The sequence below is a fragment of the Peromyscus maniculatus genome, chromosome 9 (genome assembly GCF_049852395.1).
Source record: "Peromyscus maniculatus bairdii isolate BWxNUB_F1_BW_parent chromosome 9, HU_Pman_BW_mat_3.1, whole genome shotgun sequence".
Lineage (NCBI taxonomy): Eukaryota > Metazoa > Chordata > Mammalia > Rodentia > Cricetidae > Peromyscus > Peromyscus maniculatus.
This window is the reverse complement of record NC_134860.1, coordinates 52716000-52741481: the sequence shown is the minus strand read 5'-3', so window position 1 is coordinate 52741481 and position 25482 is coordinate 52716000. Positions and strand designations below refer to the sequence as shown.

Genomic DNA, 25482 nt, shown 5'->3' with positions numbered 1-25482 from the left:
CCTGTTGATCTTACCTAGTCTTAAATTACTTTTCTGAGAATCAGCAGGTGTTCATTTCACAATTTAGTACACAGAACTCTCCTCCAATCCCCGTGCCCCTCCCATCCCCCCACTTCCTCCTGGCGCCCTCCTGGGCTCCCAGCCCTAGGAGGTCTCCCCAAACAGCACGCAACACACCGCCATCAACCCAAAGCAGCACAGACTGAGAACATGAGACACTAAGGCATTTAAGAGAAAGCCTGGCAGGGCTGATGCCTGGCCACCAGACAGCCCTGGTTTCACATCAACAGTGCCAGTTCCTGCCCCTGGGGAAACAACCCAGTGGGGCGGGACTCCCATGCAGCTCATTTCCCACCACCTGCCTTCTAACTGTATAGAAGTTCGGTGAGTTGTAGAGTCTTCTGGGTCTGGCTAATTTCAGTGTGTGGTTTTCTTGTTATTTGCTATGTTTTTATAAAAAGGTTTTAACTTTTTGATTAAAATAAAAGTTTAAAAAGAAAGCATAGGAGAATGGTAAAATACATGGACGGGTATTTAAATACTGATTAAGCATTATGTCCTCCATTGGTCATGCCATCTAATGGTTCTTATGTGTTGCTGAATCCTATTTGCCAATACCTCAAGGATTTTCTGTTTGCAATCATGAAAAATCTTGGACTGTAGTCTTATTTTATCCTGGACTGGTTCTCTCTCTCTCTCTCTCTCTCTCTCTCTCTCTCTCTCTCTCTCTGTTTGGGTTTAACATCAGAGAAAGACTAGTCTCATAAAATAAATTGGGAATAAGTTGAGATTTCCTGTGTAAAAGGAAGTAAATCTACCCAACATCCCAGAGGAGACAAGTCTCCCTTCTCTCCTCCCTTCCCATCTCTTCCCTCCCCCCCCTTTCTTCCCTTTCATTCCCTTCTCTTCCTGTTTCCTCCTTGTTTCGCAATAGTTACTGAGGAGGTAAAGCACTTCCCTTACATAAAGTTCCACACAATTCTACCTAATGGTTTATACACGCTGTAACATTACTCTAGCTTTCTGTGTGTGCTAGATAATATTTTAAGCACTTTGTAAACATCAATTCTTGTCTGGATGACAGAGCACACTTCATAGCTGGTTTAAAGCGAAAACATACCTTTGAGCCAGGTATCAGACTCTGACCCAACGCTCTCAGATAAATGGGGGTTGGCAGAGGTCAAGTTTCAAATCAGAAATTCCTTGGGGCTCACCCTCTGCTCTAAAGAAACTCGTGGCTGCAGATAAAATACATAGGAAGACGCTAAAAGCGAAACAGAAAATCTTCGTTGCCCTGGGACAGCCCAGGCCATCGTGGAGCTGGAGTTCACTCTCTCGGGACCTGGCAACTTGACCGTGAGGTCTAGGAAGGATCTGAGCAGAAAGTACCATTTGTGCTGAGTTTTAAAGATCTCAGTAGAGCTAAGGAGGAGGATGCAGCCAAGACTGTTAGTTGACTCCTAATACCTGTTCCATCTTCTTCTTCAGTTTTATTTTTAGCTGTGTACTTGATCAGCCAAAATAAAACCCATATTTCCCAACCTCCCTTTGCATAGCGCCGAGTTCTGGATAAAATATGGAGAAGTAGGGTGTGCAACTTCCTGGAAGTCTTAAATGGGAAAGGCATGCCCTTTCCTTTATTTATCTTTTTTATTTTGTCAATTTTGTTTTGAGTCAGGCTCTCCCTATATAACCCTGGCTAGCCTGGAACTCACTGTGTAGACCAGGCTAGCCTCACACTCCCAGAGATGCACCTGTCTCTGCCTTCCCAGTGCTGAAATTAAAGGCATGCTCACCGCGCCAGGTGGCCCTTTCCTTTCTGTATCTCCCTTGGCTGACTGGAATGTGGCGGCGCTTCCTCTGACCTCTAGAGGAAGGCACGAATTGAAGACTGTGGGCTATAACATGACATTCTGGATCCTTTAGAATAATGAAGATGTCATATGAGACCCTCCACTGCTTTATTCAGGTCTCTGTCACATTAGTGTCTTGGGTTGTGTCTCAGTTGGGTTTTCATTGCTGTGGAGAGACACCATGACCATGGCAACTGTTATAAAGAAAACATTTAACTGAGGTGGCTTACAGTTCCAGAGGTTCAGTCCATCATCATCAGGATGGGGAGCATGATGGCTTGAGCAAAAGGGACCTCAAAGCCCACCCCACCGTGACGCACTTCCTCCAACAAGGCCACGCCTCCTCATAGTGCCACTCCCTTGGGGGGCCATTTTCTGTCAAACCACCACAGGCTGGGTTATCAGAAGCTGAGGCAAAAACTTCATGTACAAGAGATTGTCTTAGTTAGGTTTCTATGGCTGTGATGACACACCATGACCAAAGCAACTTGGGGAAGAAGTGGTCTATTTAGTTTACACTTCCACATTGTCATCCATCACTGAAGGACGTCAGGACAGGAACTCAAACAGGGCAGGAACCTGGAGGCGGGAGCTGCTGCAGAGGCCATGGAAGGGTGCTGCTTGCTGGCTGGCTCCCCATTGCTAGCTCAGTCTATGTTCTTATAACACCCAGGACCACAGTCCAGGGGTGGCCGCACAATGGGCTGGGCCTTCTCCCATCAACCACTAATAGAGAAAATAAATGCCCTACGCGCCTGACTACAGCCCAGTCGTAGAGAGGTGTATTTTCTCAGTTGAGGTTCCCTCTTTTCAGGTAACTCTAGCTTGTGTCAAGTTAACACAAAACTAGCTGGTACCGTGACTAATCAGACAGAGATGCTCCCAGGAGAAATCAATCAGGAAACAGGAAGAGTATACCCAAATCTTACCCTGGCCAGTACCAGAGACACTCCTGGCAGAAGGAGCACCAACAACAAACACAGAACATTCGAGAACAAGAAGGTAGGTGAAAACTGCAAGAGTACAGAAAGGAAATGGGTAGTGGCTGCAAAGCCAAAACTGTGGCCACTGGGACTATTGGCTACCTTTACGCCCAACTAATCCCTGAGGGTAGGAGCCAGAGGAACGCTGAGCACGGTGACTCAGAGGATCAGTCTGGCGGCCTCGTGTGGAATGAAACGGGAATGTGCTAACACCCGAGATCAGACTTGTAGCTCCAATGTAGGCAAGTTGCTTTGATACAGGAAGAAAGAAACAAAACGGATCAGGCGCTAATCCAGGGCTGGTTTCCAGCCTGTGTTCTGGGGAGACTGATAGCTGTAACAGTTAATCTGGTTGTTTGTTTGTTTGTTTGTTTGTCTGTTATTTGGAGTTTGGGTTTGGTTTTTTTTTTTTTTTTTTTTTTTTTTTTTTTTTTTTTTTTTTTTAGACAGGGTTTCTCTGTGTAACAGTCCTGGCTGTCCTAGAACTCCAACTCACAGAGATCACCTGCCTCTGCCTTCCAAGTGCTGGGATTAAAGGCGTGCACCACCGCTACCCAACTTAGTGGTTAATCTTGATTATGAGCATGCCTGGGTCTGGAGGAAATGTGTCTGAGAGGGTCTGAGAGGATACTTTCAAGAAACATTAACTAAGGGAGAGCATCCCTCAGAGCAGACAGCATCTTCTAGCATCTCAGATCCAAAGAGGTCCAAGTGCTGTCTGCCTGTCTTCCTTCCTTCGGGGAATGTGTTAGTTATCCAGATGTTGATGCCATCCTCACTGACATCTCAACTCCTCCATCCTTCACTGCAGATATTCAGGAATCCCTGTCTTTCAGTGTCCTGTGGAAACTGCTGAGGCGTCCGTCCTCACAGACTGAGGTTCTCAGCTTCCCCAGCATGTAGATGGACACTGTTGGACCACTCTGCCACATCCGTGCATTCTAACCTATTGACATTATTGCACACAACTGTCATATTCGAATTTCACATTCAAAAACTGCACAATCAAGCGTTTTTATATCACAAAAAAAGATGGCAGTGGTGGTCTCAGCACTCAGGAGGCAGAGGCAGGCAGATCTCATGTGGGTGCTGGGCATCAAACCTGGATCCTCTGGCTTCCTCAGGCACCTACACAGGTAGTATATAGACACATATACACAGTATTTAAAATTAAACAAATGAGGGAGCTGGGGAGATGGCTCAGCAGTTAAGAGCACTGGCTGCCCTTGCAGAGGACCCGAGTTTGATTCCTAACATCCACACCGGGCTCACAATCACCTCTAACTCCAGTTTCAAGGGATCCAGCGCCCTCTTCTGGCCTCCACAGGCACTGCATGCACATGGCGCACAGACACACGCGCCAACAAAATCAAAATAAATCTTCCAAAAACAAATAAAGGAAATATTTTCTAAGTTGGCTGAGTGAACTGGTGGTGCCTGGCACAGCTTGGCATGGATGAAGAGATTCAACAGCTCAGGGGACCGGGAACGCTGGAGTCCTCTTCAGTGGAGCCTTCACACCTACCCACGAAGGGTTATTCAGACAAGGTTAGCCTCTGGGCACACCTGCAAGGGATTGTCTTTATTAGGTTAGCTGAGGTAAGACAGTTCACCACCATTTCGTGTACTGAATCCTGGACCGGATCAGGAAGAGAACGAGAGCCGAGCACCAGCATTCGGTTCCCTCTGCTTCCTGACTGTGGATGCCGTGGGACCAGCTGCCTCTCGCCCTGCCACCGTGACTTCTCCAGGTGCCCTGCATGCCACCTGGGCTGACCAACAAAATTTTGTTCTCTCTCTCTCTCTCTCTCTCTCTCTCTCTCTCTCTCTCTCTCTCTCTCTCTCTCTCACACACACACACACACACACACACACACACACACACACACACATACACACACACATATCATGTGATTCTCTCAGTTATCAGTGAAGTAAGATTATACCCATTTTAAAGGATAAGAAAACTGAGTCTTGGCGAGGTTATACAGCTTCAAACTTGCTACAGTCTGGCTGAGCCTGTCTGACCTAAGCCTGCTCACAGGTACTGGGAAGAATGTCCTGTAGCTTACAAGAGACCCTAGTGAGGAAACCTGTCGTTAAACTCAGGCTTAACTCCAAAGTTGTGTATAAAGACAGCTGTAACATGAAGATGGGTTGCTTGCCTAACAACCGATGAGGTTGTTCTTGCTTCCGCCTGCTTCGGGTGCCCCGGGTCCCCTGCTTTGGTACCTGCTTCCTTACTACCACATGAGATTAGTATTTAATTGGCGTGAGAGTTGTCCCAAGAGAGGTTGGATCTGGCCCAGATAGACTCTGGAGAGCCTTAGTCTTCATCTGTTAGAGGCTCGTCTCTGGGCCTCTTTGACCAGCTCCCACCATTTCCCCCGACTCTGGCCCACTCCTTGTGTTGGATGGAGCCTAGTTCCAGGAATGATGCTCAGCTCTCCTCTCCGTGCCTGTATCCCTTCTCTTTGTGAGGTCATTTGGCTGAAACAGACTGAGCTTTGAATTTCAGAACCAATTCAAAAAACTCACCTTCGAGTGCCTAGACTCTGGCAGTACAGAGGGGCCTGGGGAGGGGGTCCTGCAGGGTCACGTGACAGCCTTTAGGTCTGTAGTCATCGTGACGGCACCTGCTCGGGTCCCACCTTTCAGCGGGGAAGGATGGGATGGAAGTGCACGACCACAGGCAACATTGGATGAAGTCCAGGCAACTCCCCGGCAGCAGCTGGACCACAGGCATCTAGAGGGGGGAGGGCTACCTCTGCTTGGAGGGTGACCCAGAAACTGGTGAAGATGTAACAAAGTGGTGAAGATGTAACCAAAGTTCAAGTGTAAGTTCACACTGACAAAAGCCCAGAACCGAAGGCAAGGGGGCGGGGAGGGGGGGGGGCTCCTGTGTCATCATGGCTCAACGTGAACCCTGTCCAAACTTCTTCTAAAGTTGTTTTGGGGGGCGGGGGGGCGGGGGGGTGTGGCTCTGCTGGTAGAACGCTTGGCTAGAACATACAAACCATGGATTCAATCCCTGGTACCGTGTGTGATGGCAACATCTATCACCCCAGCACCTGTGGGGTGGAGGCAGGAAGTTCAGAGTCATCCTCAGCTACAGATCGAATTTGAGGACAACTTGGGCCCCTGAAACCCTACCTCAAAAATGCTAATAAGAAGACTGGGAAGCTGGTTCAGCAGCTAAGAGCACCGGCTGCTCTTCCAGAGGACCAAAGTCTGGTTCCCAGCACCCACATGGCGGCTCACAACTGTCCGTAACTCCAGTGCCCGGGGATCCAATACCTTCTTCTGGGCTCCAGAGGCACATGGTGCACAGACATGCGTGCAGGCAAAACACCCATACACATAAAACAGAAATAAAGGGGAAAAAATTTTAATTGTGAAAGTACCAATAATGATAACTAATGAAATCATCCAGGAGTCTCCTGAGGAGGGAATCATTCCACTGTCGCCAACTCTCCAGAACTCCTTCCTGGCCACAGTCTGAGGTCACCGCTGCCATCGATGTCTGAAGGCCAGAAATAGAAATGAGTCACTTGGCTTTCCAATGTGCTTAATCTAATGCTGAATTTATTAAAGATGAAACAGTACCCTTTCTCAGTGGGAGCCTCACTCGGCACCAGCGCCGCTGCGTGTGGAACAAGAGCCGTAGCCTTGGCTCTTACTGTGTTTGCTGACCACTGGAGAACAGGGCCACACTATCTCCTCGGCCTCGGCCTGAGGAAGAGTTTGTCTGGGGAGGTGCTGGGATTGGCACAAAATGTTACTGCATTGTGTTCTTTTTTTCCTGTGGCTTGCCAGCAAGAAGATCCCATGGTGGTTGAAGAGAAGCCCATCTTCAGGGACAGGATGGAGATGCCCGATACATGCATACCCCAAAGGGATAGACACCCAAGGTCACTCTGAACATAATCGGAAGATCAGCACGTGCAGGATATTGGTCAGGTAGGAAGAGAGCTGGCAAAGTGTGGGCAGGAGGTCAGCAAAAACAGAAGTCTGGCCAATGACATGAGGAACCCTACGTCATTTCCTCAGTCACACATGGTCTAGAGCAGTGGTTCTCAACCTGTGAGTCGCAACCCCTTTGGGGGTTGAATGGTCCTTTCACAGGGGTCACCTAAGACCATCTGAAAACAAAGAGAGCCACATTACAATCCATAGCAGTAGCAAAGTTACAGCTATGAAGTAGCTGTGAAAATAACTTTATGTTTGGGGTCCCCACCACATGAGGAGCTGTATTAAAGGGTCGCCACACTAGGAAGGATGAGAACCATGGCTGTAGAGCATGAAAGTTGTTTCTACAGATGCAACAGAGAGGCAAGAACACAGTCAGGCTGGCAGCCCCATCATCTTCAAGCCATGCTCACAAAGTACCGCTGCAGTTTCTTCCTAGCTACTGCTTGGGACCAGGGAAGCACCCAGAATCCGGAGCTGAGGAGAGAATACCATGGTGTGTCCTTCGGAAGACATTCCCAACTAGGTGAGAGAGCATCTTGCCTGTCCAGCTGCTGCAGCAAAGTCCTAAGGTTGGTGGTGAATGAACAACACAGGTCTATTAGTGAAGAGAAAGCTAAGGGTATGATTAGAGCCAGGAGAGAAGCTGGCTGCCACCCAAGGCGAGGTTTGGGGGAATCTCCACAGGCAAGTCCGTAATACGGCTGTGTGTGTGCAGTGGCTTCACCATGGGCTTTCGAGACAAAGAAACTCCTCTGTGGACATGACTCAGCCCTCAGTCCCTGGTCCTGCAGCGGCAGCCTCTAATAGGAACTTGTCAGGGATGAAGAGTCTCTGGCACCCACAGTACTGACCTGGAGACACGAAGTATACTTTCTCCCGGCAGCAGGCATTTCTGGCCCATTGGAGACCCCTCTCCTCCACCTGCGGAGCAGCCTGCTGCGTGAAGCCAGAGCTGCCAAGTGGGAAGCCTTCTCATATCTCCCATGGAATGGACCAGTGGGGGATTCTGGCTCCTCAGTCCTCCCTAAAGAGGAAGAGGGACCTCAACCTTCTTATTTCCCACTCTCATCCTGCATCAGAACCTCTGGCGGGGATGCTGGGAAGTTGGATGGAAGGTTCCATGCGCTTATGCCAAGATTTCATTTTTCAAGTGGGAGGACAGGGCTGACCTGGTTACGTGAGCATCCTTAGTCTCGTTCAGAGGCAAATCCAGGCCAAGGGCAGCCTTACACAGGAGGACTTGGTGTGTGAGCCGTGGGAAGGGAGTCTACCATTGCTGTGTCCGGAAGGAGGCATCCCACAGGGGCAAAGGGAGGGGAGGGAGGGGACACCTATTGACCCCTGGGGCAGAAGGAGAAGCTTCCTTACCTAGAAAGAGGTTCTCCCGGTTTGGGGTTGGCTTGTTTGGGACAGGGTCTCCTGTAGCTCCCTGACCTCAAACTCGTGTGTAGTGGAGGCCGCTCTTGACTTCCTGTTCCTCTCGCCTCCACCCCCTCAGTGCCGGGAAAACAGGCATGTGACACCGTACTAGTACTGCATTTATTCTTGGCATATCACTTCAAACAGTTGCTCCCATTTTTCTTCGAAAATGTCACTTTCCCCCCAGTTTTTCTATTTTCATCGACAAGTCAACACGATGGCAATCAGTCTTAACACCTGCTTATTTTCTATTTAACAAGGGAAACTCTGTGAGGAGCTGCTGTTGCTGCTACAAAAGGTGAAATTTCTCCCTCCTCCCCCCTCCCCACCCCCGGGAAAGAAGATAATGAACTGCACGTCCCAAGGAAACATGGGAAACTGGAATCCGAAGTCTGAGGCTGATTTCCTGGCATTTATAGCTGTATATCTGTAGTTTTTAGGGTTTTTTTTTTTTTAGTTGTATGCTATTACTATTGTGTGTACATGATGGGGGTGGGGTGTGTATGCAGTGGTCCATGTGTGGAGGTCAGAGGACAACCCTGTAACATCAAGTCACTCCTTCAACCTTTATATCGGAACTCTGGCTGCCAGGCTAACATGGCGGGCACCATGGCGGGCACCATGACGGGTGCCTTGTATAACTGCGGTTTTAACACCAGTTCTCTTCTGGCCGCCGCCTCCTCCTCTTCATGCAGCTGCCAAACAGATTTGGATAATGATCACAATTCACTGTATCTTTCTCTATTTACAAATACAAGCCACTATTAGGAAATAAAATGAACCACTCCTATTGGAATTTGCAGTGTTTGGGATTATCTCTTCGTTTTTGATATGCCGAACCCTGGTCTTGACCTTCAGGCTCTCTAGTTCCCCAGATCCTCTTTCTTCCACAGAGCAAACTTGTATTGTGACAACCGATGCCACCTCCCACCCATGCTTGAGCTGAGCGAAAGACTAAAATGGAGTTACAGTGGAGCGGGCTTTAAAGCTGTGTCCTGGCAGTGAGGAGCCTCGCTGACTGCTGCCTCTGGCCCTTTGCCCATCACTCAGGGCTCAAAGGTACAGGCTCCAAGACTATGGCCTGGGATCAGCCTTCTTTCCCTGATCCTCTGCTACCCACAGCAGCCATTTAATATATGGGTACATTTGCCTTGACACATGGGTACCTGGGTAAGTATCCAAATCCATCCTAGCATCCCGCATTGATGGCCCTTCCTCACTCCATCCCATCCCAGGGAAAATCCAGGCTCTTTCTTAGCTTGCTTGGATGGTGAGAAGAGTCCAGCCCTTAGCCCAGCCACCAAAGAACACTGTGTTCCAGACCCCTATTCACTTCCCAATCGCCAAAGGAAGCCAAGAGGCTTGGGAGGAGGATGGGTATCAGAAAATACTGGGCTGCCTGAGGCACGAATCTCATAAAAGCTATTGCTTTCTCCCTAGAGAGGAACACTATATGCATGCACCATTCACAAAAATTGGAGGGGTTGGTAAGAACCGTCCTTAGCTCCCTCAGCTCAGGGATGTCAAGTTAAAAATGTCTGCTCTACAGTGAGCTCAGTCTCACAGACATGTACACAGAGAAAGCAAAATGCAGTTCTCCTGGCAGGGTGGTTTCTGCAGGCCATTGCCCTTTTCTCCCCCCCCCCCCAACAAAAAGAGTCTGGTTTATTAAAGATGTTTAATACAGATTTTAACCACAAGGGTTAGAAAGAATCGCTCTGAAGGGCACACCCGTAGTATGGATGTGGGCTTCTCAGAAGCTCCCTTTTCAGCAAGCTGAGAAAAACCAGTACAATCAGAGAAGGACATCTTTGCAGAACATTCTGGAATCATGATCTGGGAAGCAGAGTTTTAGCCAGCCATGTCACAGCCAGCAGTGGCCAGACAGAGGAAATGCAGTGTCTGGCTGCCGGCCACACCTTCCTTCCCAGCAGCAGGATCTCTAGCCCCATCCTGACCCCTGGCGGCTGCCCTTTAGGTGAGGCAGGAGACTTCCCAGCTCTTCCCTGAGCTAAGAACCACACCTACCTGGTTCAAGAACAGCTGGAGAAAAGACCCTCACGCACCCCCATACCCCCAGCTGGGACCCCTAAGAGTGACATGTTTCCTGTGGCCTCTTCAGGAGAGGCTACCTCACTGTATTCATTAGACACCTTCTCAGTAGAAGCCTGGCAATCAAAAAAAAAAAAAAAAAAAGTGTGTGTGTGTGTGTAAAGAAAGCACTTTTGACATTCCAAGCATGTAAATGTATGTACATGTGCATATGGGTGTTACAATACACAGTCAATACAGGACAGGGTGAAATAAAACCAGACCGGCCCTCTCATACACAGTTGCTGAGGGCGAAAATTCACACAACCTTTCTAGAAGTATTCCTGGCCAAATAAAGCCAAATTCTTTAAAAAGTATTTCTAGCCCAGAATTCAGTAACTGCACAATTAAGAATGTGTCTTCAAGCTAGAGCGGTATCTCAGTGGTAGGGCACTGGCCTGGTTTGCGCATGGTTTGGGGTTCCATCTGCAGTGGGTAGGGGAGGGGTTTCTATTTCAAAGTGGGGCCTGGGGGTTTATACATGCACCTCACTATTTAGGAAGCTGAGGCCAGAGCCACACCAGCCAAGACCAGTATGAGGTACAAAGGAAGAAAACCTGCTTCAAAAATAACAAAACAATCAACAGACCAGAGTAACCTATGTCTGAAATTTGAAATCAGAGACGACAAAACAAAATTAGGCAAGAGTAATTGCTTGGACAAAGTAATTGTTGATGCCGGGGAGTGTGGGGTGGGGGCATGCATGGAAGATCTTTCATTCATTTCGTCTTCCCTGGCACATGTTTGAAATTCGCCATGATGGAACCTGTGAGAAGGCTCAGCAGGTGAAAGTTTCTGCCACACAAGCCTCAGGAGTGGAGTTTGAGCCCCAAACCTACAGTGGAAAGACAAAATCAACTCTAACCTCCATGGATGCCATAACATACGCATTCACATATACACAATAATAAATAAAATTGATTGTTTTAATTTCCGTGGCAAAATGTTTAAAGAAAGTGTCAGAAATGGAGAGATTTCTATACAAACATTAACTTTGGGTTTTTTGTTTATTGTGTTGGTGGTGGGGTTTTTTGGGTTTTGTTGTTTATTTTTCAAACAGTCTCTATGTAGTCCTGACTGTCCTGGAACTTAGTAGTAGACCAGGCTGGCCTTGCACTCACAAAAATCCACCTGCCTCTGCCTCCCGGATGCTGGGATTGAAGGTGTGCGCCACCACACCCAGCTCATATTTACACCTTTCTGCTATTAAAAATGAATACGGAGCCAGATATGGCAGCTCACACCTTTGATCCCAGCATCCGGAAGGCAGAGGCAGGTGGATCTTTGTGAGTTCAAGGACAGCCTGGGCTACAGAGTGAGTTCCAGGACAGCCAGAGTTACATAGTGAGATCCTTTCTCAAAAAGCCACAAAGAAAGGGAGGGAGGGAAGGAGGGAGGGAGGGAGAGAGAGAGGGAGGGAGGAAGCGAGAAAGATGCAAATAGCATAAAAATGCTCTGCTGGGATAGGTCAGCAAGCTGTAGCACACCCAGACAATCACAGATTGGCAGCCATTTAAGATTCAAGGATATTTTAATGACAGGAAAAAAAATGTTTGTAATGTAAAGACAAATGAACAAATATGGTCCAAGATTATAGATATAACACAACACACTTTTCAAACACACTGAAAGGGGGCTCAGCAGTTAAGAAGAGCACGGGCTGCTCTCCAGAAGCCCTGGGTTAGTTCCCAGCACAGAGCCGTTTGTAACTCCAGTTGCAAGGAATACAATGCCCTCTTCTGGCCTGTTTGGATACTGCATGCACCTGGCGCACAGACGCATTCGGCAGACATTCACACACATGAAATAAAAATAAATAGAATCTCAAAAGAAAATACATTAAGGTGCTTGTTATACAAGGAGACGACATGAGCTCTTATCGTCTTGATACTGTGCTTGATTTTCATAATTCGGCAGTGGAGGTCTTGCTTTCCCCAAAGGCACTAGCTAAATCCCAGATGATTTTGTCAACTTGACGGGGTTTAGACTCACCATGGAAACACGCCTCCGGGTGTGTCCACGAGGGCTCTTCCAGAGGCGGGTAACTCTGAATTCGGGTGGCACCACCTCCACAGGCTGGTGTCTTAGAGTGAATAAAAGGGAGGAAGTGACCTGGGCAGCTTCGGTCAGCCCTTTTCTCTACTTCCCGGCTAGCCCCAGAGAGGAATTACCAGCCTCCTGCGGGTGTGCCTTCCCCCGCTGTGATGGACTCGCACTGGGAGGCGGAAGAAGCCCTTCCCGCTCTGCGCTGCTTTGGTTCGGGTCCTTTGTCTTAGCAACGAGAAACACACGCACTAACTTGGGAATCTGACTTATACTAAGTTCCAAGGGCTGTTACACATTAAATAACTTCTAGAACCAGATTCAGTACCTATAAAAATGAAACGATGCCAAGTTAGTTTTCAAGCCACCATTTGCTGGGCATTTAACATGCCCTGGGAGGGCGCCACACCAAATGGTTTCATCTCCATATATTATCATACATACTGTTCCTATACGGTCATTCCAGCCCTCGCTAAGCTGTGATATTCCCATTTTAGAGACAGGCCAGCTGTAGCTCAGAAACACCAGGTAAAGTGCTTGGCTTTGTCTGTTTAGGAAGCCCAGCTCTGGCTCCCAGCCTAGACTGCTCAGTTACCGTTGGTGTTAGGATTGGATGAGCTAATGCAGGCGGAGTGCCGAGCACAGAACCTGGCTTCGGCTGACACCAGTTCCTTTCTCCATGACACTTTTACGTTTGTAAACTGTGACAAAACCAACCAGTTCACTCTCTGGAAAAACAATAACAAGTGAAAGAGGGACTGTAATCACCATTAGGGACAAGCCAGAAGGCTAGCTCCCTCAGGGAAATATGAGGGCTGGGACTGTGTGTCCCATACATTTCAGGGTATACCTTCCAAGATTTTCTCGGGACTTCACCAAACGCTGCACCTTAATTTGCACCTCAGAATACGTTTGCAGTTACCCTGTCCACAAGGCATTGTTCCCACCTTCTACTCACCCCTGACACCCTTTCTCCGGCAGGAAAGGGAACGGGTGGGGTCTCCAGACGCCGCAGCAGGAGGACCAGTAGTTCAAGGACAGCCTGGGTTACAGAGTAAAACCCAGTCAAAAAAATAAACATAAATTTAAAACAAAAACAAGACCTGAAGGAATGTGTCTTTAATCCGGCATTTGAGAGGCTAAGCAAATAAAGGGTGAGCCCCATATCTGAGGCCAGTCTGGGCTTCAGAGTGAGACCCTGTTTCACAAAAGCGGGAAGGAGGGAGAGGAGGGAAGAGAAGGGGAGAGGATGGATTTGGTCACTAGCACTGTGATAAATAAACAAGGGCGGAGAGATGGCTCAGCAGTTAAGAGCACTGGTTGCTCTTCCAGAGGATCCCGGTTTGATGCCCAGCACCCACACGGCAGCTCACAACTGTCTGTTACTCTGCTGCCAGGGGATCCAATCCAATGCCCTCTTCTGGCCTCCATAAGCACATGGTGCACTCATACACATAAAATAATAAAAATTTAAAAACTAAAAATTAACAACAAGGTGTGTGTGTGTGTGTGTGTGTGTGTGTGTGTGTGTGTGTGTTCTTCTCTTATTTCCCCCTTTTCTTAAGGAGAGGGGGAACCTTTGGAATAAGACACTGTGGAGAAAGAGCAACTGAAAATCTAGTGTACACGGTGCACCTGTGCCTGCCTCAGAACCCCCTGGTATTGGATCTATCCTAAATTCCTCTTTTCTGGGGGAGACAGCCTAAACTAAGTTCCGTCTGCATGCCCTGTTCCCACCGTCTGAACCTGCCATGGCCCTCACTAGACCAGACATGTTCATCGGTTGTTTCTCCTACTGACTGAGAAGATCTACAGCAAATACCGCCGCCGGATCTCTAGCTCCTGGACAGATGCCTCCTAATAGAAGGTCAATATGTAGATGCTCAATGAGAAACGAACGAACGAACGAACGAACGAACGAACGAACGAACGAACGAACGAACGAACGAACGAACTCCCCACTGACTATCATGGGTCAAATGGACTTACAGCTGCCCTGGCTTTTCTTGTTGTTGTTGTTAGGTTTGGGTGCTGAGAATGAACTCGGGGCCTTGCACATGCTAGGCACAAGCTCTACCACTAAGCTACACATCCCCAGTCCCTGACACTGCCCTATTTTGTTCTCCAAGGTGCTTTAAAGATGTGGTCCCTACTGGGTATGTGGCACTGCATGTAATCCCGGCACTCAGGAGCCTGAAGCTGGGAATGATGAATGCCATGGGCCTGGGCTACATAGTGAGACCCTGTCTCAATATATATATAAAAGAGTTGTCCCTTCCTTGAGGCTTAGATTTTTAGAAAAACACAATGTGAACTAGGGATATGGCTCAACAGCTTGCCACAAAAGCTACAACTTGAGTTCAATCTGAGGAACCAAGGTAAAAAACCAGAGCCAGGCAGTGGTGGTGCACGCCTTTAATCCCAGCACTCGGGAGGCAGAGGCAGGCGGATCTCTGTGAGTTTGAGGCCAGCCTGGGCTACAGAGTGAGTTCCAGGACAGGCTCCAAAGCTATACAGAGAAACTCTGTGTCAAAAGGGGAAAAAAAAAAAAACAACAAAAAACAGATGCAGTGGTCCTCATCGACAAACCTACCGCTCCTAAGGGGAAATGGGAGGTAGAGGCAGGAAAATCCATTGAAGGCTCTGGCCAGCCAGCCTGGCGCATACCACACACATCAGAACAAGAACTGTCTCAACAAGACAGAAGACAATGACTTCTGAAGAAGTTGTCCTCTGATCTCCTCTCTCTCTCTCTCTCTCTCTCTCTCTCTCTCTTACACACACACACACACACACACACACACACCACAAAATATATAAGAAAAACACAATGCAAGAGAAATCCTTATTTATTCCAATCTTCACACTTTTTATTTTACCCAAAGTAACCCTTGACTTTAGGGGATGCCCTGGAGCACAGACTCCTGGGAGGAACTGAAGGGTTCCTATGAGTCCAGTGATAGAGCACATGCTTTATCGAAGATCCAGGATTCAATGCCCAGCACGAAGCAAGATAAAAATCTAAAGTCTAGTGTTCCAATTCTAGCTCTGCCACCTCCGCTGCGTGGCCCCTGGTGAGTGACTTCCGCTCCTGGGCTTTAGTTCTCTTTAAGTAAGGTGTGGGGCTGAGGGTGGGGCAGCAGGGACGGGGGGGGGGGGGGAAGCAATTGAGTAGACTTGGTTGGTCACACTGTTGTGTATGATTGGACAGTACCTCCTTCCCTGAAACGCTTAAGGGCAGGCATGGGACCGGAGGCGGCCTGAGGAAGCTGAGGAGGGAGGGGAAACAGCCTGTGCCCCGAGACTGCCAGAGCCAGTGTGGTCTAACGATGCCGTCACTCTGGTGAGTGGACAGGGAGAGGGTTGTAGGCTGAAGGAGCCACAGCAAGGGCCCGCCTGCTCCAGCAAACCTATGCATCATTGTTTCTATGTTGCAAAATAGAAGACTCCAGAGCCCCAAGATCTTGATGGTCTCCTCAAACTCAATCCCCCTATTAAAACACCGACACTCCCTTCAGAGGGACAGACAGACAGAAACAGGTGGTGAAGGCAGAGAGGGTTGTGCTTATTAGTATAGCCCGGCTTCCTGAGAGGGCCCCATTACAAGCCACCTCTAAAACTGTGAGAGGGTGGGGTCAGCCTTGAAGAGGAGTTTGAGATGAATGGACAGAGGTATCCAAGCTCAAATGCTTCCTGGCTTCGGGCCAAGCAGCTGGCAGGTTCATGTCTCTCCCCAGGGTCCCCACAAACACCACTTCCGGGCCTCCTGTCTCAGTCTGGGCTCTCCCTGCCTGGATTTCTATTCCCATGCCTGCCCTTTCTCCGCAGAGCTTTCTCCCTCCCATCACAACCCTCTTTTCGCTCGCTCTTCGGCTGGCTCCCTGTCTGTTTCTGTTCCCCTCCTTTCGTCCTCCTCTGCTTCTCCTCCTGGCCATCTCTCATCAACCCTGGAATAGGTCTCCCATGCCGGGTGTATTCCCTCCTCGGCACCCCCCCACCCCCCACCCCCGCCCTAGCTCTCACCCCTGCACCTCATTCTTTGTATTCCTCTCGCCCTCCCGGTCTCCCCAGCATCTCTCCTCCCCCACCTGGCTCTGGCCTCCCCCTGCCTCCCCATCTTAAGCTCAGACTCCTCCCCCTGGCTCCTCTCCCCTCCCCTCCGCCTCACTCCACTCCCTGCTTGCATGCCAGGGTTTCTTTCCACCGTGGGGGTCTCTGAGCCTCCCGTTCTCCTCTCCACCTGCCTTCTTCCTCACCTCAGGGGTAGTGAGCCCCCATTTTTTTCCTGCCGGGGCATCCTCTCGCCAGCCTGATCATCGCCACTGACTCTCCTCCCCACCCTCTCCTCCTCTCCGCTCCTCTCTGCCCCTTTAAATCCGCCTGGCCCAGCCTCCCCCTTGATGCTGGGTTTGGAGCAAACATTGATTTGTGCTGGGATGGAATTGGAATTTTGATTTTTTTTTTCCTCTCCCAACCATAAGAAGAAAAAAAATAAAAACACCCCCTCTTGATAGCCCCCCTCCTCTTTCCCATCCAGCTCCCAGCTCCTCTTGGCTGTCTCCGTTCAAGGCAGATTTTTCCCCCCCTACACTCATTCTCACCCCGCACCCAGCCACTGCCTCACCCCCCAACACTAGCCTGCACCTTCGGCCGAGGAGAGAGAGGGGACTCTCCCATAGCTCCCCCACCTCCCTTCTCGGGCTGTGGCAGTCTTTCCGGAAGGGAAGGGGGCTTGGCTTGTCCTGGTGAGGTGTGAGTGAAGAACCTGCCATGGAAACTGCGCCCGGGAGGCAGCCTGAGCCCCAGCCCACATGGTGAGTAACCTGTCCCCTCCCTTTCGCCAGTCTGCCCACCCCTACCCTCGTCGTCCCCCGCCCCCCATCCCCATTCTATCGTCGGCCCACCTGGGTCCGGATTTCCAGCTACATTTTTACCTCCCGCCTCCCCCGCACCCGGGTTTGCTAGCGAAGCCAAAGAATCAAGGCAGAGGGGTCCAAAGAGCCAGGAAAGCAGGTGTCGGGAGACCCTGCCCGGGCCCCTCCCAAGTCCCCCACCTCCCAACTGCCATCCACACTCCACACTCTGGGGTTCTAGGTTGGGGAAGTGGGACTCGGGATGAGGGATGGGACCCCCCAAGTCCCGGGAGGCGCCCTCTACAAGTTGGGAGGGATGGGAAAGCCCCCTTGCCCTCACCGCTTGGGAGCTGCTGAAAGATGCTGCTCAGGGGGGATGGGAGGAGGGCTGGAAGGCGGTGCTGATGCCCTAGAGCCACCGGCAGGGGAGCGGCAGGCCAAGAAGGGGACCTCGCTCTCCACTTGCCTCGCTTTCTACTTGCACCCCTCTTTCTCCACAGCCACTCAGGATGAGGGTCCGGCCCTGCCTGCCCGCGCTGGGGCCCCTCCGCCCAGCCCCGGTCTAACTGCCCCCGCCCCCAGGCCTCGCCCGGCCCCCAGGCCCCCAGCCGGCTCTCCAGCCCCAGGATGCGCTGAGCCGCCGGGGGGCTGAGGCCGCGCCAACTACATGCATGTCCCCCGGGGGCAAGTTCGACTTTGACGACGGGGGCTGCTACGTGGGGGGCTGGGAGGCGGGGCGGGCACATGGCTACGGCGTGTGCACCGGGCCCGGCGCCCAGGGAGAGTACAGCGGCTGCTGGGCGCACGGCTTCGAGTCGCTGGGTGTCTTCACGGGGCCCGGCGGACACAGCTACCAGGGCCACTGGCAGCAGGGCAAGCGCGAAGGGCTGGGCGTGGAGCGCAAGAGCCGCTGGACCTACCGCGGCGAGTGGCTGGGCGGGCTGAAGGGGCGCAGCGGCGTGTGGGAGAGCGTGTCCGGCCTGCGCTACGCCGGGCTCTGGAAGGACGGCTTCCAGGACGGCTACGGCACCGAGACCTATTCCGATGGAGGTGCGGGGCCCGGCCCACTACTCCCTGCCCCGTCCGCGTGCGCCTCCCGCCGGCCTGCGGCGCGTGTGTCTTCCCCAGGCTTCCGCCCTCCACGCCCTGCTATTCCCATCCTCCATCCTCCATCCTCCTTCCCCAGCCATAGGCGTGCGGTGCGCCAGCCTTCTGTTTCCAGTGTTCCCGTGTGTCCCTCACACCATCCCCCAGCCCAGGACCCCAGCCCCCATCTTCCTGCCTCTCCCACCACCACCACCACCACCACCATACCCATAACTTCCTCGTTTGACAGTCTCCTGCATGCTTCTCCCCCACCCCAATCTGCCTGCCCCTCCCACCTGCCCCCTCTACCTGCCTGACCCCTCTCCACCCAACGTGTATTCTTCCCGTCAGCTTGTACCCTGCCGTCCTGTTGGCCTGTCACGTGCCTTGTTTTTACACACCACCACCTGTCAGCCTGTGCATCACAGCCTCTGGGCCACCTGTCCTTCATACACCCCAGCCTGCCGGTTTCTCTGCCTTTCCCCAGTCCACTGACACCTGCCAAAATCCACATCTTTTATGCTACCTACCTGACTGCATCTGCTCTTCCACGCTTACCAGCCAAGTCCTGTCCCTTCCCACCCCTCTACACTAACTGCTACCGCCACTCTCACCTGTCCCTTGGGCTTCCAAGGGCTCGGGGACCACGGATTGCTGGGTTTGGGAGCCCAGTGAAGTGTTCTGACTCTTTTCACTCCTGTACATCCACAGGCACCTACCAAGGCCAGTGGCAGGCCGGGAAGCGCCACGGCTTCGGGGTGCGCCAGAGTGTACCCTACCACCAGGCGGCGCTTCTGCGCTCACCCCGCCGTACCTCTCTGGACTCGGGCCACAGCGACCCCCCGACGCCGCCTCCGCCCCTACCCCTACCAGGAGATGAAGGAGGTAGCCCAGCCTCCGGCTCCCGAGGCGGCTTCGTGCTGGCGGGGCCCGGGGACGCCGATGGGGCGGCCTCCCGTAAGCGCACCCCAGCAGCAGGTGGATTCTTCCGCCGTTCACTGCTGCTCAGCGGGCTCCGGGCTGGTGGGCGCCGCAGCTCCCTGGGCAGCAAGAGGGGATCTCTACGCAGCGAGGTGAGCAGCGAAGTGGGCAGTACAGGACCCCTGGGCTCCGAGGCCAGTGGGCCCCCTATCCCAGCGCCACCTGCCCTCATCGAGGGCTCGGCCACTGAGGTGTACGCTGGTGAGTGGCGCGCAGACCGGCGCAGTGGCTACGGAGTGAGCCAGAGGTCCAACGGGCTGCGTTACGAAGGCGAGTGGCTGGGCAACCGAAGGCACGGATATGGGCGCACCACCCGGCCCGATGGCTCCCGTGAGGAGGGCAAGTACAAGCGCAACCGGCTGGTGCACGGCGGACGTGTCCGCAGCCTCCTGCCTCTGGCCCTTAGACGGGGCAAAGTCAAGGAGAAGGTGGACAGGGCTGTCGAAGGTGCCCGTCGAGCTGTGAGTGTTGCCCGCCAGCGCCAGGAAGTCGCGGCTGCCAGGTGGGCATCTGGTGCATAGATCAAAGCAGGGCTTTAAAAGGAGAGGACCGTCTGGGTACTATGCTTAAAAGTGAGCCGAAAGCGAAGGCCTGCAGCCTGGTGGGAAAGCATGAGCAGGCCTACGTCCAGGTAGTTGTAGCTCTACGAGTTGGAAATGTTTAGACCTGAGGCTGTAGGCGGGTGTGGGAGTAACTTTGGGTGGCTGAGCGTTGGAGGGAGGTAGTGAGACCGCTCCCCAGTGTGTTTTGTAGAGATGTGTGTCTATGGAATCCATGGTGTAGCTGGTAGGAAGAATGCTGCTTTGTGCAGGCCCCAAAACCTCTGGGTTTCCCTGGTCTTCCTCTTGCTCAGCTCACCCAGCCTTCAGGCCTCAGGCTAGGAGCATCCATCCTGGACCAAACACTGTAGTCCCTTCCTCACTAGCTCCCAGACTGGTTTTATTTCAGCCTTGGCCCTTGAGGTCTATCTAGTGTTTGCAGCTGAAATCCATTCTCTATACAGCTTTTCTTTCTCTGGCTCATTTTGCTTAGGTTTGAAGGGAGGAGTCTTGCCTCTAGAGAAGATTTTTTTTTTCTTTTAGTAAATCAGATTACATTTCCATGCATCGGAGCCTTGTTATCTAAAGCAGTGATGACCAATGAGAATATAACGTAAGCCAGGTGTGGTGGCGCACACCTTTAGCCCCAGCATTCAGGAGGCAGAGGCAGGCGTTTGAGGCCAGCCTGGTCTACAGAGCAAGTTACAGAACAGCCAGGACTACACAAAGAAACCCTGTCTCAGTAAATAAATAAATAAATAAAGATTAAGAGACAAGTTAAATGAATTTTAATAATATATTTGTATTTAAGCCATATTTCCAAAATTTTATCCTTTCAATTTAATATAATTTATATTCCTTCTGGATTCTTTAAAATGGTGCGTACATTTTTCACTTAACAGCACATCAGTCCTTTTTGAGATCAGCCACATTTTGAGTGCTTAATAATTCTATGGATTCTGACTGCTGAATTAGATAGCACAGATCTAAAAATAACCAAAATTCATTTGGAATGAGACTCAAAAGACCCTTGCTCTATATAGTTCACACGCATTTGAATGTGTATGTATTGTTTCCTTTAAAGGGGATGAGGATACTTCAGAGGGCCAGTGATCAGGATATGCCCAAATATGTATCAGTGAATTTATGTAATAGGCAAGTTGTTGTTGGTGTGCACATGTGTGAACGTGATTAAGTATGAACATGTATGAACATCCTGAGTAGATGACTGGATGAGAATATGCATCTATAGATGTGTCTGAGTGTATGGGTACTAGAAGCTGGGGCCTTAAGATAGGGCAGAGGGAGGTCAGAGCATCATGGAACATTTTGAGCTAGATAGGGTGGAGGCATGTGCAGGGGGGGAAAAAACACTGATCTCACTAACTAGAAGATCAGGCAGTGGGAAGAAGCTGGCTGTCTCCCCAGCAACAGGCCTGGCAACCCTGATTGGCTGCTGGCTGCCATGGTAACAACAGAGCCTCAGCAGCAGGTACATCTGCCAGGTAGCTTGAGTCTGGCTTGATGCCTGAGCACAGACTAAGTCTACTGCCTGGGCTTGATAATCCACACCCTCCATGTCAAGAGCCACAGGTTATTGTCATTTTCATGGCCATCTACATAACTCAGTGCGACCCAAGGGTGAATGACCCTCAGAGCTGCTCGGAACCCAGCTCAGCACCAGAACAGGGTTAGTCATAAACATTCTGAAAACCCTGAATGTCCCTCCAAGTAAGCTCTGAATTCCTTAACCCACCCGCTTTGAAGGAAGGAAGCTGACCATATGCCCAAGGTACACAATAGGTTCACCTAGATTTATAGTGGGCGTCACCAACCACCAGATACAGCCTGCCTTTCTTAGATGAAAAAACAAAGCAAAACAAAACCGATGACCAAAGAATCCTGAGTCTTAACCAGCCAGACCCATATCAAGTACATCTGATCAGTTCTGCTCCTCTGTGCTTTACTTCAGTCCGAATTACAGAGGCAGCTGGGTGATTCTAAACCACCCAGCAGCAGAGGGTGAAATGAAGGGAGAACTGAGGAGGCATCTGAAAGCAGAGCACTGAGAAACAGGAACAGAGCAAGGACTGACAGCAAAGTGAGCCGAACATGAGGCGCAGGCTAGGGAGCCAGTGGAGCACAGGAGGCAGGCTGAATTTACAGAGGTGTAGCTGCCGGGGTGAGAGAGCCTGCACATCAGCAGGGAAGGGGGGTGGGGGGTGGGGAGAGGCGGTGCCGGAAACAGAAGAGTGTGAGGCCAGAAGAGGCCAGACGAAAGCAAGATGCAAACTTTTCCTGCCAGGGACCCTAGACTGGTTTGAAGCAGGGTTAAAGAAAGTGGTCCTGCAGCGGGAAATGGGAGAGAGAAGAGGAAGGGATGGGTGAACAGGGTCGGGGGTGTCACCACTATTAGAGCAGGATAAGGGTCCTGGACAGTGCCTTGCATCCCGTAGAAAGGTGTCTGACCCTAGGGGGCAGGAGAGGCTGGGAAGATCCAGAGGTTCTAACAACAGGGCCGTGGAGCGGCCATGACAGCCCAGGCTCATTAGGCAGGATCAGGACAGCAATAGACTTGAGAGGGGAGCTGACCCTGCAGTGGGAAGTATGAGGTGTTACTACAGGACGGAAAGGTAGAAGGGTGTGAGAGGAGGGTGTGGACGGTGTACAGCCCGGGATTAAGTGGAGACACCAGTCGGGGAGCTGCCCTGGCCCGCTGAAGATGGGCAGCAGCTGGCCTTGAGCAGAGGGCTGAGGACTCCGGAGGTAGCTCCCTCCGACAGACGTGGTGTGGTGGGGGACAGGGTAAGGGGCTGGAGCATCAGAGCATGGATGTACACTGATGTGGGGGGAAAAGTCAGACGAGTCCCTGTCCCTGGGACCCAACAGGGCAGCAGACGCCCTCCTAAAAGCAGTGGCAGCCAGCAGCATCGCCGAGAAGGCTGTGGAAGCGGCAAGGATGGCCAAACTGATAGCCCAGGACCTGCAACCCATGCTAGAGGCCCCAGGTGAGGCGGGGGCTTCCTGTTCCCTGGGGAGCTGGAGAGGGGGGGGGGCATGGAGATGGGGGAGGGTGGAAGATAAAAGGGCCTGGAGGGTGTCTTAGAGGTGGAACCCAGAATGTCTGAGGCGTGGTAAGGGAAGGTTTTGGGGTCTGGTGATGAGAAACTATGAACCCGGAGGTAACCAGAACCCCTGGAAAGTACTAACCAAGGAATAAGCTGCAGGCCTCTCTGGCTCCTGGCCAGTTAAGCCCCACTGATTCCTAGCTGTTCCTGCCCAGGCCGCAGACCCAGACATGATTCAGGAGGTTCTGACACAGAGCCTTTGGATGAGGACAGCCCTGGGGTATACGAGAACGGACTGACTCCCTCAGAGGGCTCTCCGGAACTGCCCAGCAGCCCTGCCCCCTCCCACCAACCTTGGCGAGCCCCTGCCTGCCGGAACCCACTGTCTCCTGGAGGGGACTGGGGTCCCTTCTCCAGCCCTAAAGCTTGGCCCGAGGAGTGGGGAGGTCCTGGGGAGCAGGCAGAGGAACTAGCCGGCTATGAGGCTGAGGATGAGGCGGGGACGCAGGGTCCAGGACCCAGAGACGGCTCCCCACTCCTTGGAGGCTGCAGTGACAGTTCCGGAAGTCTTCGAGAGGAAGAGGGGGAAGATGAAGAGTCTTTGCCCCCGCTGAGGGCTCCAGGGGGCTCAGAGTCTGAGCCTGTCACCACGCCAGTTTTGAGGGGCCTGTCTTCAAGGGGTCCTGATGCTGGGTGCCTGACAGAAGAATCTGAGGAGCCTGCTGCCACCGAGAGGCCTGCCCAGCCGGTGAGCCCCCCCTTTATGCCCTCTTGTTTTCAATGCCCTGCCCCCCACCCCTTCCAGACTTCTGTATAATCCCCTGAGGGACTTCCATTTCCACCCAGCTTCCTCTCTGCCTTCCTGGCCAGTCTTGGGCCATATCCCACTTTATGAAAAAGATAACTTTCCAGCTCAAAGGAACCTTGGAGACCTTCAAGTGCAGCCCTCCCCGAGGACAGCTAGGGGACAGACCCCGGGCACGTCAGTAACCTGCCCCTAGCTGCAAACTAAGAATTAGTGGTAGAATCGGAACACTTTTTCCTGGTCTCCTTCCATATCATTTCCAGTCCCAGTTTCCTGCTCCACCCCCACCCCCACCCCCACCCCCATACTTTCTCTCTTTGGTGCCCAGAAATAGGAAAAACTTGTTCCTCCCAACCCTCATTCTCCCTCCCTCTCCTGGGAAGAAGGGAATGGGGGTGGGGGTGGGGGGAGGCAGAAAATCGGGAGAGGCAGGCGGAGAGTCTCTCCAGAACCCTCTGCTCTGATTGGATTCCAGGCCTTCTCCCATCTCCTAGCAACCACATCCTCCCTCAGCCTTACTGCAGTACTGGCCGCTGCTGCTGCCAATGTCTGCTCCTAAGGCCAGGCACCTTCTGCTTTGCCCACATGCTCTGCTGAGGATGGGGGAGAGCGCTGGGGGTGGGGGTGGGAGGTGGGAGGAAGCGCTGCTGTCTGTCTTCCCAGTGTGAGGGCGGGGCCCTGTGGAGGAAGACAGGGCCCCCGTGGAGGAAGAAGGGTGGTGCTCCATAATCTGAAATGGGGGTGGGCTCCTCTGCCCTTACCTGTGCAGGGAGGTTTCGGGGACCCTTCGGCCTTGTCACTAAAGCCAGGACGTGGAGGTGGGACCTAGCAGTTGGCTTCAAGGACTGAACCCACTTCACCCTCTGTCTCTGTAGGGAGCTGCCAACCCCCTGGTGGTGGGAGCCGTGGCCTTGCTGGACCTCAGCCTGGCGTTCCTGTTCTCCCAGCTCCTCACCTGAGGCACAGCCTGGCTCCTCCTGGCTCTGGTTGCCTGCCTCTCCACCCACTCTGACCTGCCTTTTTCTCTTCCCCTACTAGTTGGGTTTCCTCTTTCCTTTCCTCCTTTATTTTGGTCTCTTGCTTCCCGGTTCCCTCTCTTCTTTGAGATGGTCTCATTTACTCTGGACCTGTTTCTGGTCTCCCCTGTTCTCCGCCCCCCCTCACCAACCCCTTCTTTCTCTAGATTGTTTACATATGAAGGGCTGTTCTCCCTCAGAGTTGCAGAGTCGGCTCTCTTCTCTGAGACACACAAATCTAAGTCAGACCATTGCCCCCATGTCCTCCCCAACCTCTTCTTTAAATCAAGACTTCACCAAGGGTGGGGGTTTGGTGTCCTGAGGAGTCTCCTGGAATCTGAGTGGAGGTGACTGAGTGCCAGACAAGGCACTGGCCGAGCCGCTCGGGGCTCACTCGCCCAGATGGAAAACCCAACAACAGTCACCTCCACTCATGCCTCCCGGAACCCACTAAGTTCTTGCCTAACTTGATCCTTCCCCGAGGGAGAAAAGGGGAGTGGACGACAGAACACTCCCTAGACGCTCCCTCCCCTCCCGCAGCCAGCCCCCCTTCCAACCCCCAAAGGATGGCATGTCATGCCAGGAGCAATGCGAAAAGCAACAAAATCTATTGGGTGCACCAAGCCCTCTCCGACTCTGCCACTCACCTCTCTACCCTTTTCTGCCCCCTTAAAAATTTATTTGATTGGTCTGGACTCACTTGTGGCCTTTGATTAAACTCCTAAGGGGCCTGAAGAAGACACTTCTGCAGAGGGTTAGAGGCACCGGAGCAA

The 25482-nt window shown here is 51.9% G+C and overlaps 1 protein-coding gene across 1 annotated transcript; it reads left to right on the top strand.

Moving 5' to 3' along the window:
* Positions 1-16522: 16522 nt before the first annotated feature.
* Jph4 (junctophilin 4) lies at positions 16523-25404 on the top strand. The gene is made up of 6 exons (XM_006988513.4): positions 16523-17175; positions 17715-18264; positions 19012-19783; positions 22710-22828; positions 23104-23636; positions 24569-25404. The coding sequence occupies exons 2-6, from the start codon at positions 17886-17888 to the stop codon at positions 24650-24652; spliced, it is 1887 nt and encodes a 628-aa protein (XP_006988575.1). The 5' UTR covers positions 16523-17175; positions 17715-17885; the 3' UTR covers positions 24653-25404.
* Positions 25405-25482: the final 78 nt, after the last annotated feature.

Excerpts from the sequence above, each read along its gene's own strand:
- Jph4 (XM_006988513.4), top strand. The coding sequence starts at position 17,886 with ATGTCCCCCGGGGGCAAGTTCGACTTTGACGACGGGGGCTGCTACGTG. Across the intron at positions 18,265-19,011 it reads CGAGACCTATTCCGATGGAG|GCACCTACCAAGGCCAGTGG; the intron begins GTGCGGGGCCCG and ends GTACATCCACAG. Across the intron at positions 19,784-22,709 it reads CAGGAAGTCGCGGCTGCCAG|GGCAGCAGACGCCCTCCTAA; the intron begins GTGGGCATCTGG and ends GGGACCCAACAG.